Source organism: Miscanthus floridulus, chromosome 14 (genome assembly GCF_019320115.1).
Source record: "Miscanthus floridulus cultivar M001 chromosome 14, ASM1932011v1, whole genome shotgun sequence".
Lineage (NCBI taxonomy): Eukaryota > Viridiplantae > Streptophyta > Magnoliopsida > Poales > Poaceae > Miscanthus > Miscanthus floridulus.
The window spans coordinates 45797217-45811378 of record NC_089593.1 but is presented as its reverse complement, the minus strand read 5'-3'; the positions used below and the strand labels follow the sequence as shown (position 1 = coordinate 45811378).

The following is a 14162-nucleotide window of genomic DNA, read 5'->3' as shown; positions in this document are numbered from 1 at the left end:
ATCCTCTATCAGTGCTCTTCCTCTTTCTTTCATCTCTAGACTCCACTCTGAACTCATCAGTGTCTGTGTCAGAAGAAGAGCTCCTGGATCCCCTCTGCATACTGAGCTGCTGCACTAGAGGCAGCCCTGGTGGACCTCCTGCTGGTCGGCTGAAATCCAGGATGCATATCCTGTCTCGCCTTCTTGTACTTCTCAAGTGCTGGATCATGCCTGTGCTTGGACCTCGGCTCCTGTCGTCCACTCATGGCTGCTGTCCTGTATCCAAAGATTTCCAAAGAATTTTAGATACATGCCCATAGCTTATTCTTGAATTGTAATTAGACATAGATTCTTTTATCCAAGGTTTTACAATCACCTCGACACACCATTGTCACAAGGTTTGCAAAACATAGATACAGAAGAAACTGTGCCTAATAAACAATTCTAGGATAGCATTGAATCAAAGGAAGCAGAGAGCCTGCTCTGCTGGGTCATACCGGACACGTCCGGTAGCATACCGGACACGTCCGGTATGGGCGACCAGCAACCCTAACCAGGGTTCCTTGATTCAAACCAACACGGATTAATACCAAACTTTGGGCATTGCTTCTCCATCACCAATGCAGCATATTGACCGAAGGAATTTTCAAATCATGTATTGACCAAGTAGATCGGACGAGGTCCGTGATTAGGGTACCTTGAGAGGAGAGAAGAGAGAGCGATGTGAAATCCAAATCCATGGGCCTTCAATCCTTGATCCAAGCCTTCTCCAATGCAATCTCCCTCTCTCTCTTTTCCTTGGTGAAATCCTTGGTCGCCCTAGGTGGGAAGAAGGGCGTCGGCTGGTTGATTTGGAGGAGGCAAGTCTGTTTGGGCCGAAGGGGTATGCTCTGTTTTTATAGTCCCGCTCATACCGGACACGTCCGGTAGAATACCGGACACGTCCGGTATACGCGGGCTGGCCCAAATAATTCCAAAATGTGTTCTCACTCTTCCAATCCCTTTCTCTGTTGTTGCTCAGTCCAAAAAGGTGTATGATCTTGATCCAAACCGAGTACTATCACTTTTCTTATTGAATGCCATCAATTTATTTTCTCTTTTCCAAATATATGGCATAATCAATAATTTGCTTGCTTGAGAGAGATAAAGTGAGACAAAGTAGATTGTGGACTTAAGAAAAACCATGTCATGTGTGATTAGCCGATCAAACAATCAAGGAGAGCCATAATCACCACATGACAGGGCTAGGTCGCAAAGACCAAGATTCAAATAGTTTTTCAAATTCACACCACCTACACATGCTAGTTATGGGTTTTGAAAAACATCTCTCCTATGTCACACAAATGCACATTCTAACATGTAAAGGGCCTTAGATGCACTTACAATACATGTATGTAAAAACATACCTTTGCCTTGAGCCCACAAGAATACCACTAAGAAGATACATGGCATGATAATCTTTATGTTGACCTTGATTGCCAAGTAATCATGCTTGATACAAATTCAATTTTTCATCCAAAGGACTACAAAGAGTGCTAGATAAATTTGTTAGTCCACAATGGTGCAAAATAGAAATTTAGCTCCCCCTAAATAAGTGCTTCAAGTATTTTGAATGACTTTCAACAAGCACTTTTATTCTGATAAGAAATTGAGAGCCAATTTTCATTTTGACCATAAACCAAATAAGATTGCCATATTTAAAAGTGAGTTTAAGAGATGCTCACAATCCACTTAGATTTGATAAAACACAAGCTTCTGAGTATGTTAGGGATATAATGAAAAATGTATGGATCGAATACTCAGTTGCAACACAATTAGTGTTCTGGTCCATGCAATACCGGACATGTCCGGTAGTATACCGGACACGTCCGGAATACACAGGACGGAAACACTGACTTTCTGTCCCTGGCCATACCGGACACGTCCGATAGTAATACCGGACACGTCCGATAGGTGCAAGACAGAACCAATTAATTTGCTGCTTGTGATTCTTCGTTTTAACTGTAATATTTATTTATTGTATACTTGCATCTCAACAAATAAATTACTCTACTAGAGAGCTAATAAAGGCATCATATGGCAAATATGATAAACATCAAGTAAAACTTATTAACCACTTTCAATATTTCACAAATATGTCTATTTGTGACCTTTTGTACACAAACCGAACAAAGTGGCTATGATATAAAGTTTAGGTACTTGTTACCAATGATGAGGATGAAATAGATGATATATTTATTGAATTATGCTTCGGGTCAGCCATATAAGGGATTATGATAAGAATTGGTTGATAGATTGAGTGAATATTATCAAATTGCTTGCTCAACCACCCCGAAACCTTCATCTCATCACCAAGTACCTACATCATTAACCTAAGCACACTTTGGTACCCAACTCTTGTTGGGTCCTTTTGAGTTAGTCAATAAGTGCTTAGGCACCCAAATGGCTTTAGCATTAGTTTGTGGTGAACACATCACCTTACTAGTGCTAACTCCATTTGTGGTCTTCCTAAGCATATCATTATAAACAAATGTGTTTGGCTTAGGAGTTTTACCATTTGGGCATTCATAGCTTAGATGCCCCTTTCTTCTACAAGCATAGCATATGCGGCCTTTGTGTGCTCTATGCTTGCTTTGCTTGTATGGACATCTATCAACCTTGTGGCCCATCTCATTACACCCATAGCATCTTCTAGTTGCAACTTGGGTTTCCTTTCTTGCCTCTTTGTACATTGGGCATTTCTTGGTAGGATGCCCCAATTTCTTGCTCATGAGACAAGCACTTTGTCCATGACTCTTCACTTGCTTGGCCTCCTTGGTAGAAGCCTTTTGATTGGCGGCTTCAACCTTGTCGGCCCAACTCTTGTGTGGACACATAGCCCACTCATGTCCATACAATCCACAACCATAGCACATCCTTTTTCCATGTTTCTTGCTCTTGGTTGTGTTGGCCTTGCTTGAGATGTGATTCTTTTGTTGGGCTTTGGAGGAAGCAAGGTTTGAACCCTTCTCAAGCTTCTTCACCATGTTATCACGGTTATCTTGAGAAGGTTGTGCTTTCTCCTTACCCTTCAACCAAATCACATCTTTCTTTAATCTTTGCACTTCTTCTTTGAGCTCTATGTTTTCTATAAGATTTAGCTCAATCGAAGATTGGCTTGCTTGAGGAGCACATTCATTAGTACAAGAAATATTTAATTGAGATGGTGTACTAGTGAGCGGATGTGTGAGAGGTTGAGAGAATTTTACCGATGTAATCACAACCTCATCAGCCACCTCAAGCATGATGCTTGATTCTACTACTTCCTCATGAGAGCACTTTAGATGAACATAATTTGCTTGTAGCTCATTATACTTGCTTGATAGTTCATCTAGCCTTGCCTTGAGCTCAAAGTTTTCCTTCTCTAGTTGTGAAACACTAGAAGAGGAGTTAGTAACTAAAGCATGCTCAATTAACAATTTTTCATACCTCTCATTTATTGCCTTTAGCTCTTGCAATTTGGAGATGAGAAACTTTTCTTGATTTTGAAGCGATTGCTCTTGCTTCTCAATCTCTTCTTCAAGCTCATCATTCTTTTCAACTATCTTCATGATGATGAACTTGTCTTTATGGTTGAGATGATCAAGGTTGTAGTTGTCTTCAACTTCAATATCACTCTTATCTTGATCATCCACTTGAGCCTTCTCCTTTTCTTGATCTTTCTTGTTACTATTCTTCTTGCTTTTCTTGGCCATGAGACACAAGTGATGACTATCATGAGATACTGAGATTGACTCATCACTTGGTTGCCACCGGGCTTGAGCATCGTTGCAAACAGCTGCTTGCTGGTCAGCTGCCTCGGCCATACCGGACACGTCCGGCAGGCATACCGGACATGTCCGGTACATGCAGGCAGACAACAGGTCATGCGCTGCTTGCACTTCTTGCTCTGGCTCGGCACTCTTGAGGTCTTGTGAGGCTTCTTCGCTGTATGAAGACACAATGGACATACTTTCCATTGACTCGATCTCAAGTGCATCATCACATTTGGATTTTCCATATAAATCAAAAAGTCTAGTCCAAATGAGATGAGCACTCTCCGGAGGTGGTTGTCCATTGAATATTGCCTCATCTTGAACCTCTACACTTAATGTACTCAAAATGACATTAATAGCTTGAGCATTGAGTTGCACGCATATCTCTTCCTCTTTTGATAAATTTTTGTAGTTGCTCCAATCAACTATAGGAAGAGGTATGCTTGCATCCACAATATGCTCAACAAGAGGACTAATATCTCTAAAAGCATTGAGTACATTAATTGACCAAGGTAGAAAGTTTGAACCATCATTTTGGAGAAGCACCGGCTCCAACTCGATAGGCGTCGACATCCTTTTCTCACGACGGTGAAGCTTTAGGTGAGAACCTCGCTCTGATACCAATTGAAAGGACCTAGGATGCCGCCTAGAGGGGGGTGAATAGGCGTTTCTGATAATTAACACCTTTAAATGCGGAAACAATTAGAAAGGGGAGTTTCCAAAATGGAAACTCCAAATTAAGAGTACTACCACCCCTCGCAAGTTAGCCACAAAGTAAAACAAGGTATAAAGAATATATCTAGAAGCTACAACCCTGCAACACCAAGTTAGAACAGAGAATAAATATTTCAGTGCAGGCAGGAAATACCGGACGTGTCCGGTATGAATACCGGACGTGTCCGGTATACACGATTTCTGCAGATCAGCCCCGAACTTGCTCCTTTCGATTTCTATCTTCAAACCAAGCTGCAGGCACCTAGTGGAGATGACAATATACACAGAGAACCTGCAGAACAGCTAGAGCAACACAAATATCAAATGAAATGCGAATTTAGACATGATATTTGTTTTACCGAAGTTCGGACTCGTTCGAGTCCTACTCTCCGTTGAGGGGGCTGCGGGCGACCCAGCGAAGGTCAGCCCTAGAGGGTACCACGAAGGTCACTCTAGCCGGAGTCTTTTCCAACTCCTTTTCCTCCTTCCACTAATTTGATTCCGAGGCGGCGGAATCGACCGTTACAAACTTTCCGAAGCAACCACAATCTCTCGGTTGCTCTCCGGCGACGCCTAGCCGTCTAGGACCGAAGAGTCCAAGAGTAACAAATGCGAATCACGAGATTGACAATATGCACAAGTGCTCAAGTGGTGGCTTGCTCTCTTTTTCAAATTCTCTCTTAACCCACAAATTGATTTTGTAATTTGGATCACACACTCACTAAGAGAGGGTTTAGGAGAGTTGGCAAGGCTCAAAAACGTGTGTCTATCTTAGCAGAATCAGCAGCCTCCAAAGGTGGAGGCTTGGGGGTATTTATAGCCCCCTTGAAAAACTAGCCGTTGCAATACCGGACACGTCTGGTATGACTCACACTGCGCTAACGGTAACTAAGTTACAGTGATGTTGTGAGGCGTCGGAACTCCCGAAGTATGCCGGGACTTTCGACCGTCGGAACTCCCGACTCAAGTCGGAACCCCCGACCCTCAGCAATTTTGAAAAACATGTAACTGAGTTAAAGTTAGTGAGGTGTCGGAACTCCCGACGTATGTCGGAACTCCCGACCGTCAGAACTCCCGACTCACATCGGAACTCCCGACCCTCAAGGCTTTTGAAAACTAGCCATTGGCTTCTGGTCATCCATACCGGACACGTTCGGTATGAATACCAGACACATCCGGTATGACCAGGACAGTGTAACCTCCAAGTCTGTTGAAGTGCGAGACGTCGGAACTCTCGACCCATGCCGGGATTCCCGACCGTCGGAACTCCCAACCTACGTCGGAACTCCCGACGAACCAACCCGAGAACAACAATTTTATAGCTGCTGGACAAATACCGGACACGTCTGGTATGAATACCGGACACGTCCAGTATTGCCAGACCAGCAAGAAATTAGTTAGCACTTTTGTCGCTCAAATAATCAAACCTCACATGGGTTGGCTTGAGCACTTATGAAACATTATCTATCAACATGATGCATCCCTCTTAATAGTATGGCATACCTATTAAACTCAAGATCAAAGGAAAAATGAATTTATACCACTTGAGTTGATTTCTTTTGAATTGATGCCGTCCCTTCCAATCTTCATCAAGTAAGGGTGCTAACAAGTTGATGTTGATCTTTTCACTTGAGCATAGCCATCTTGAGCATGTGACTTGATTCCATTCATCAAATTTGAATAACCCCAAATGTATCAAGTCACTTCCATCAAATACTTCATTATAGATTTGATTCTTCACATCAATATGACCATCTTAGCTTGATTAGTACCTCAACTAAATGCAAGTACTTTCTTCTTCACCCTAGCTAGGTTCTTCGGCCGCCAAGCCGTCGCTTGCCCTTCACCCTTGCTTAGTACCTCGAAGCCTTTCCTTGCTATCTTCACCATCTCAAGCCATCAAGTCACATCTTGTGTTGAATCATCCATTCATATGTATTGTTATCTTTTTCATTTTAATTTAGCAAGCTTCAAATATGAGACCATTCCATATGCAATCCCTCATGTCTCATTAACTAATAATCATAAGCTTGCTTTCACATAGTACATGGAAATCCCACAAGAAATAAGCCTCCACATGAATTCCATTTGCATTGTTGTCTTGTGCTTGAACTAGATTGTTTATACAACAACACATCATTTTGGCTTTCATTAAGTACCTGTGAGATAACCTATTACCTGTTCACACTTAGCAAACGGGTTAGTCCTTTAATCACGTTGTCATTCAATCAACCAAAACCCACTAAAGGGCTAGATGCACTTTCAATGGTCGATGAACACTTTTCTACCACTGGTGCCCTTCCCAGCCAGCCTACCCTTTTGACGAGAATCGAGTTTACCAATCCCTTTCTGTACTTTTAGGTACTCTTGACAGTACTCGACGACTTCTTCGGTACTATAACCCTCTATCATGGAGCCCTCTGGGTATGCTCGATTATGCACGTATTAACTTAGAACTGACATGAACCGCTCGTAGGACCACATTTTATGCAAGTAGCAAGGGCCCATTGCCTGTATCTGATGAACCATATGAATCATGAGATGTGGCATTATATCAAAAAAGCAGGAGGTAAACACATCTCTTGTTAGTTTTGTGTCTCCACCACAAATTCATGTAGGTAACTCAGCTCTTGCTTGCTAATCATCTTCTGTGAGATCTTCGAAAAGAAGTAGCACATGTGGGTGATGGCTATTTTCAAGAACTCTGGCTTTATAGCCCTGATTGCAATAGGTAGAAACACTGTCAGCATCACATGACAATCGTGAGCCTTGTAGTGTGTTATTGACAAGTCCTTCATCGACACTAGCTTCTTCACATTTGCTGAAAACCCAGTCGGGACTTTGACCTCCCTTAGGAAAGTGCATATAGCTCTCTTTTCGTCTGGTGTTAGGTTGAAGCACGCCATGGGCAGAGTGTATTTTCCATTAGCCTCAGGTACCGGGTGAAGCTGTGGCATCACGTTTAGCTGCACCATGTCTTTTCGTGCTTTCAGACCATCCTTTGACTTGCCTGTGTCCATCAAGGTAGCAATGAGACCCTCAAAGATATTTTTTTGTACATGCATAGCATCAATGGCATGGGGGACCTTCAAGTATGGACAATAAGGCAGATACTGAAAGAAGATTGATTGTTTCTTGAAAGGTACGCCTTCGACAGGAGGTGTGCTTCTATCTTTGTTCGTCCCATCTGGACTCTTCTTTCCATAGACGACGCGTATGTTTTTCACCATTCTGTACACGTGTTCTCCGTTATGACATCTCTTCGGAGGGGGTTCAATCTCCAGGGTGTTGTCATAAAATCTAAAGAACAATTTGCTGCGGTACTTGTGACTTGTCCTTAAGAAGCGTCGGTTCCTTAGGTAAACTATCTTCTTGGATGCATCCAGGTACACCCATGTAGTACCATCCAAGCAAACCAAGCATCCTGTCTTCCCTTTGATCTATCCAGACAAAGCAAATAGCGCAGAGTAATCATTGGTAGTAATAAATATTATTGCTCTACATATGAAGTCCTTTCAGAACGCATCGTACATCGGCTCCCTATGCTCCATAGCCTCTCCATTTCTTGCATCAAATGCTCGAGGAACACGTCTATATCAATGCCTGGTTGTTTAGGGCCAGAATTAAGAATAGTGAGGAGAAGGTACTTTCTCTTCTGACACAACCACATTGGGATGTTGTACATGGTCAAGATCACTGGCCAAGTGCTATGGTCACTCATCCTCTCATTGAAGGGATTCATTCCATCGGTGCTCAAGCCAAATCGTACATTCCTTGGGTCATCACTGAATTCTTTGTGCTTCTCATCGAACCTTTGCCACTGACTATAATCACCCGGGTGTGCAATATTATCATCATCCACCTTGCGCTCATCATCCCACAATGTCATGAGTGCGGCTTATTTAGGGTTTAGGAAGATACGTCTCAAGCGGTCGGTCACTGGCAGGTACCACATTACCAAGGCAGGAATTCTTCTCTGCTTTGCATCATTGCCTAATGGAGTGTCCTCTAGGGCTGAGATTCTTATACCACCTTTTTGTACCCTTCTTATTCCTCTGTTTCCTCGTGGAGGCTTTATCCCCACCGTAAAGGTCATTGTTCTTGTACCGGCTGGCCCCACACCGGGGACATTTATCTAGTGACTTGAACGTTTCGCCATGAAAAAGTATACAGTGGTTGGGGCATGCATGGATTTTTTTCAACCCCCATTGTCAATGGACTTATGACCTTCTTCGCTTGGTATGTGTTGGCGGGAACTGAGTTTGGTTGTGGCAGCACCCATGACAGGAGATGCAATAGATCATTGAAACTATAGTCTGAGTAGCAGTACTTAGCCTTCAGGATGAGTAGCTCAAGCACAAAACGTAGCAATGTCCAATGTGTCGGACAACCCTTTTCAACACCATACACAGTCTCCTTCGATGTTTTTGTCACACTTTCCAAAATTTTTAGACCTTTTGGGCTATTTAGTAAAGTCTCTGGTCCAAGGGCTCGAATCATGTCCTTCAAATCATCTCCATCCCTGACACATGCTCCACCATCATTATTGGCACCACCTTCGTCATTACCATCCCAACCACCAGCATCACCACCTTGTTCATTGCCAAACTCGGAATCCATTCGTGCATCAACCTCTGCTGAATATTGGGACAGGGATTCTAGGGTTTTGTCGTCATATTCCTCCTCATCCTTGTCGTTAACAATAACTGTTTCATCATGATGAATCCACACTGTGTAGTCCTCAACAAATCCTCGCATAATCAAATGTGATCTGATAATAGTCACATCTGTCCATGCCATACGGTTCTTGCAATCTTTACAGGGATAAATAATTATATCCTTATTCTCTGTCAATGTCGTTGCATGCTTCTTTATGGCTTCAATAAATTTATCCACCTCTTCACGGAAATCTGCCTTGAACCTTAACGAACCATACATCCAAGAGTTCATGTACTCCATCTTTTACAATAATAACAAAACAAACATTAAATGACTACTTATTCAGATATATATAAAAATGAATCAAATTAATAATTACTTGAGAATAATTGCATATACTTCAGATATATATGAATATAAATCAAATATAATTACATGAAGCATACAAACACACCATGGTAGAGGAAAATTAATTAATGGCCCATTTATCCATAAATAATTAAAATACATATTTGTTGATTACAATAAACAATTTCAAAGGCAACAATTATATTTTACCCAATATCTTTCATACAAACCCTAGTCCAATTTCATCAAACATAAATTTACAAAAACAAAATTAATAAAAAAAACAAACCCTAGATCTAGATCTACATGCACATGAAACATCCATAAAATTAACTAATTGTTCATTAAAATCAAGAAACATGGGCCAAATAAGGGTATGATCTTGTTCCCCTACCTAATTTACCCTAGTACATTTAAAACTTAGGTCTAATTTATTTCATAAGTAGCTCAAGCACCATAGAAGAGAGAGAGAAACAAAACTCTAATTACTCACTAACCAACTATTAAAACTTTAAAAAAAAAGTGTGGAATAGCATTTTCTTACCTTCTACAATCTCTCCACCAAAGGATTTGAGACCAAAACCTTCCCCCTTAGTAGAGCAATTTTTGGGAGGTGCCCAAGGTCTTCCCACCTTTCTTTCACGGGTTGGAGTGAGTGACCCGAGGAGGAAGAAGGTGCTGCAGATTTTTTTATATGTGGGTCATTTGTAGGGGCGCCTGATGATTGAGTCGCCCCTACAAATAGCAGGTAATTATACGCCGGGCATTTGTAGGGGCGGTTCAATCACCGGCCACCCCCTACAAATAGAAACACTAGGGGCGGCTGGTGAGTGAGCTGTCCCTACAAATCAGACCCATTTGTAGGGGCGGCTCGTATCACCAGCCGCCCCTGCTGTTCCATTTGTAGGGGCGGCTGGTCTTTGGGCTCCCGAGCACGCCACTGTAGGGGCGGCTCCATCATGAGCCGCCCCTACAAAAAAAAATTGTACCGTTGCTACAAACCGTTTTTCACGTAGTGTTTGATGTTCTTCTCTTATTAGACCTGTGAAGCTCTGATACACCACAAGCAAGGCCATTGGAAGATGTAGAAATGGTGTTGAGCTCCACTTGAAGAAGCAAGCCAGTTTCTCCATCTACCATGTAGTCTGACCTGGTAAGACCTAAACGTATTTCCTGAAAGATTTATACATAATTAACCATTTGTTAAGTTAGCAAGAATGCGAGATTAATAATTTCTGTTAATTGATGAATGCAACTGAAAAAGGCCATGTTTACCTCCTCCTTCTTCAGTTCCATCATCTCCGAGTGAATATCTAAAAGCCTTTTAGTGAATAAATCGACCTCTTTCGTCCTGAAAGAATTGTGAGTTCCAAGTAATCAGAGTAGCACTGAAAGAGTTGCTATCTTCAAAAGAACAGTTTCAAGGCCTTTTTATTTGGGAGAAGGGTGGCTTTTAGGTAACTTTCAGAGTTTTCAGGCACTTGAAACAAAGCATGCATGCTAGGTTATTACATCTTTTGACTACTTTATGATTACATTGTTCTCCTAAAAAATGCACTTCATTGACACATAAAAACAGGTAAAAGTAATCATGTTTTGATTTGGCACTGAACTTATATCCAATTCAAAAAATTTTGAAGTTTCATCCATCATTACTGAACTATTTGACGTTTCAGATAAATCATTTTATGCAGATTTTTTATTGTTGGGATTAACCATTTAAGTCCATAAGAGAATAACCTTGCCAAAGTCTGTTGCAAGAACTCCCCATCCAAGCTCACACGATCAACAAGCTCGTTGAAAAGAGGAGCCAACTCAAGCGCCTGATCCCAATAAAATTTTGGAAATGACATTGGCAAAAGAGAAAATGGAGCGTGTAGTAGACCAACACCGGGTGCTTTTCCAGATCTCTGCAACACACGGTTTGTCGATAATCAATACAATTTGCCATGATCACAATTATAAAATTGTATTCAACTGAAATGTTCCAAACTAGACTTTTAGGACTCAATTTTTTAGATATCCTCCAGGATTTACCAGCCCAGTCGGCGAAGATGCTCTTAGGGGGTTAGGGTATACGTGTGTGCGTTCATAGGGGTGAGTGTGCGTGTGTTGTGAGTGTCTAAGTTGTATTGTGCAATCGCCAAAAAAAGAAAAATACACTCCATCAACAGTTCTTTCTTATTTATTCTAAAATATATATAGGACATCATCTCCGGCATGCACCAAGCTGCCGACCATGTACTAAATAAGTCGCCCCTTTATTTTACGGCATCTTAGCTAATATATAGAACCTTCAAATGGGAATCATAATTGCCCTCTCTACCTCCCAAGATTCTCATACATGAAAATAGTCAGGTTGTGGCCATCCATCTAGCACCATAACTTACACTCAACATCAAAACTGAAATAGTATTTTCATATTTGAAAATAGTGTCCGGAGAGATCCAATTTCAGTGAACCTCCAGATGAAAACGACAGTAGTAGTCAGGAACAGGGAGCACCAAGAAAAAAAGAACAGCACCAAGAAAAAAAGATCGGTGGCGCGGCAGACCCTGCCACGTCACTGGTCAGCAGCCCCGGTCGTCGCCACGTCATCCTCCTGCCACCATGCATGACGCGGCACAGGCGTTTCGCTGCGCCATGGCAATAGGCATGGCTAAAAGTGTTAGTTTTGAAAAAAAAAACAAACAGTGTTAGATTTAAAATTAGTTTACAAAAAGTGTTAAAAATAAAAAAAATTCTCCATGTATGTTTCAATATAATAATTCAACTTTTTCATGTATAAAAAATTTAGAAATTTTGCCATAGCAACAAGCACTATTCCAAAACAGCAAAAAGCTAACAAGACACCCAGTTCAGTGACGTGGAGATAAAACGTGTCTCTAATGTTCGACCACATGCGAGTCCTGTTGAAATGTCTCTCTGATGTGTTAACTTGGTAAATGTAGATCTTTACTCTTTAGGGAGCATATACCACAGACGTGGATGAAGAAAACGTGTCTATAATATATACTTCAGACGCATCTCTAATGTAGGTGCTAATTCACAGACTCGAGAACCAAATCCGTCACCTGCTGAAGGGCACGGACCCAGAAAAAATTATGCAAGGGGCCTTCGTTGCGGAGAGGGGGCCGTGTTGGTGGATGCAGGTGCATAACTAAATTGTTATGTGAGAACTCCATTCAGAGAATACGAGCTTGGTGTGAATGTGGGAAATCCCGATTAGGGCATCACAAACTGATTTTTGGTGGGGGCAATCAAATCTCAGTTCGGGAAGCACGAGTTTTTGTCTTAGACACGAGCTCAATATGAGTTGCGGTTGACAATCAAGCGATTTAGATTTGGGTAAAGTACACTTTACAACCCTCAACTTGCACCAAAGTTCGATTTTCAACCTTCAACTATGAAACCGGCCAAGAAACACCCTCCAACTATCAAAACCGGACGAATTTGGTTCTCGGCCGGTTTCAAAAGCGGTTTTCTATTTTCGGGAGGCGCCGAAATTTTAAATTATTTTTTTGAGCATCTTAACGTCCTCAAATGAAAAAACTTAAAACTATAAAGTTGTAGATCTCATTGAGATCTACAATTTACATATAAAAATTATCTTCATCCGACATCGTATCGAAGAGTTTTCTATTTTTTGAAATTTGAGTCTCATCACGCGACAAAATATGGTGCTGAAATTTTATATTATTTTTTCGAGCATCTTACTATCCTTAAATGAAACAAATTAAAACTATAAAGTTGTAGATCTCATCGAGGTCTACAATTTACATATAAAAATGATCTTCATCCGACATCGTATTGAAGGGTTTTCTATTTTTTGAAATTTGAGTCTCATCACGCGACAAAACTGTTTTGTCGCGTGATGAGACTCAAATTTCAAAAAATAGAAAACCCTTCAATACGATATCGGATGAAGATAATTTTTATATGTAAATTGTAGACCTCGATGAGATCTACAACTTTATAGTTTTAATTTTTTTCATTTGAGGAAAGTAAGATGCTCGAAAAAATAATATAAAACTTTAGCACCATATTTTGTCGCGTGATGAGACTCAAATTTCAAAAAATAGAAAATCATTCGATACGATGTCGGATGAAGATAATTTTTATATATAAATTGTAGACCTCAATGAGATCTACAACTTTGTAGTTTTGAGTTTTTTCATTTGAGGACGTTAAGATGCTTAAAAAAAATAATTTAAAATTTCGGCGTCTCCTGAAAATAGAAAACCGCTTTTGAAACCGGCCGAGGACCAAATTCGTCCGGTTTTGATAGTTGGAGGGTGTTTCTTGACCGGTTTCAGAGTTGAAGGTTGAAAATCGAACTTTGGCGCAAGTTGAGGGTTGTAAAGTGTACTTTACCCTTTAGATTTTGACAATGAAGTTTGATCTCATGGTGGCAATGCTCGAATAGGGCATCTCGTGGATTTGATTTGGTAGCATTAGAGCTCCATTAGACTTCATTTGTGCTCAATTTTGAAGGCGTTAGAACCCGTTTTACCCTCCTGCATGCTTGATTTCAGAGATGTTAGAAATCGATTTTGGCAACTAGATGACCTAAACTAGTGGCTACCGTGAAGGTCCAGATTTCAGCTTGGACACATGCGTGCCTTGGAAAGAGGAAGAAGATATCAGCGAGTGAACCTTGCTTGCGTG

At 41.1% G+C, this 14162-nt stretch overlaps 1 protein-coding gene across 1 annotated transcript in view; it reads right to left on the bottom strand.

The window, feature by feature from the left end:
- LOC136503409 (glutathione synthetase, chloroplastic-like) overlaps positions 1-11735 on the bottom strand; it is a 28960-nt gene extending 17225 nt beyond the window's left edge. The window contains exons 1-4 of the mRNA XM_066498497.1: positions 11721-11735; positions 11235-11404; positions 10770-10845; positions 10537-10667 (exon numbers count right to left, since the gene is read on the bottom strand). Of these exons, the coding sequence (XP_066354594.1) occupies positions 10537-10667; positions 10770-10845; positions 11235-11404; positions 11721-11735 (392 nt within the window). The remainder of the gene's footprint in view (positions 1-10536; positions 10668-10769; positions 10846-11234; positions 11405-11720) is intronic.
- Between the last annotated feature and the right edge of the window lie 2427 nt (positions 11736-14162).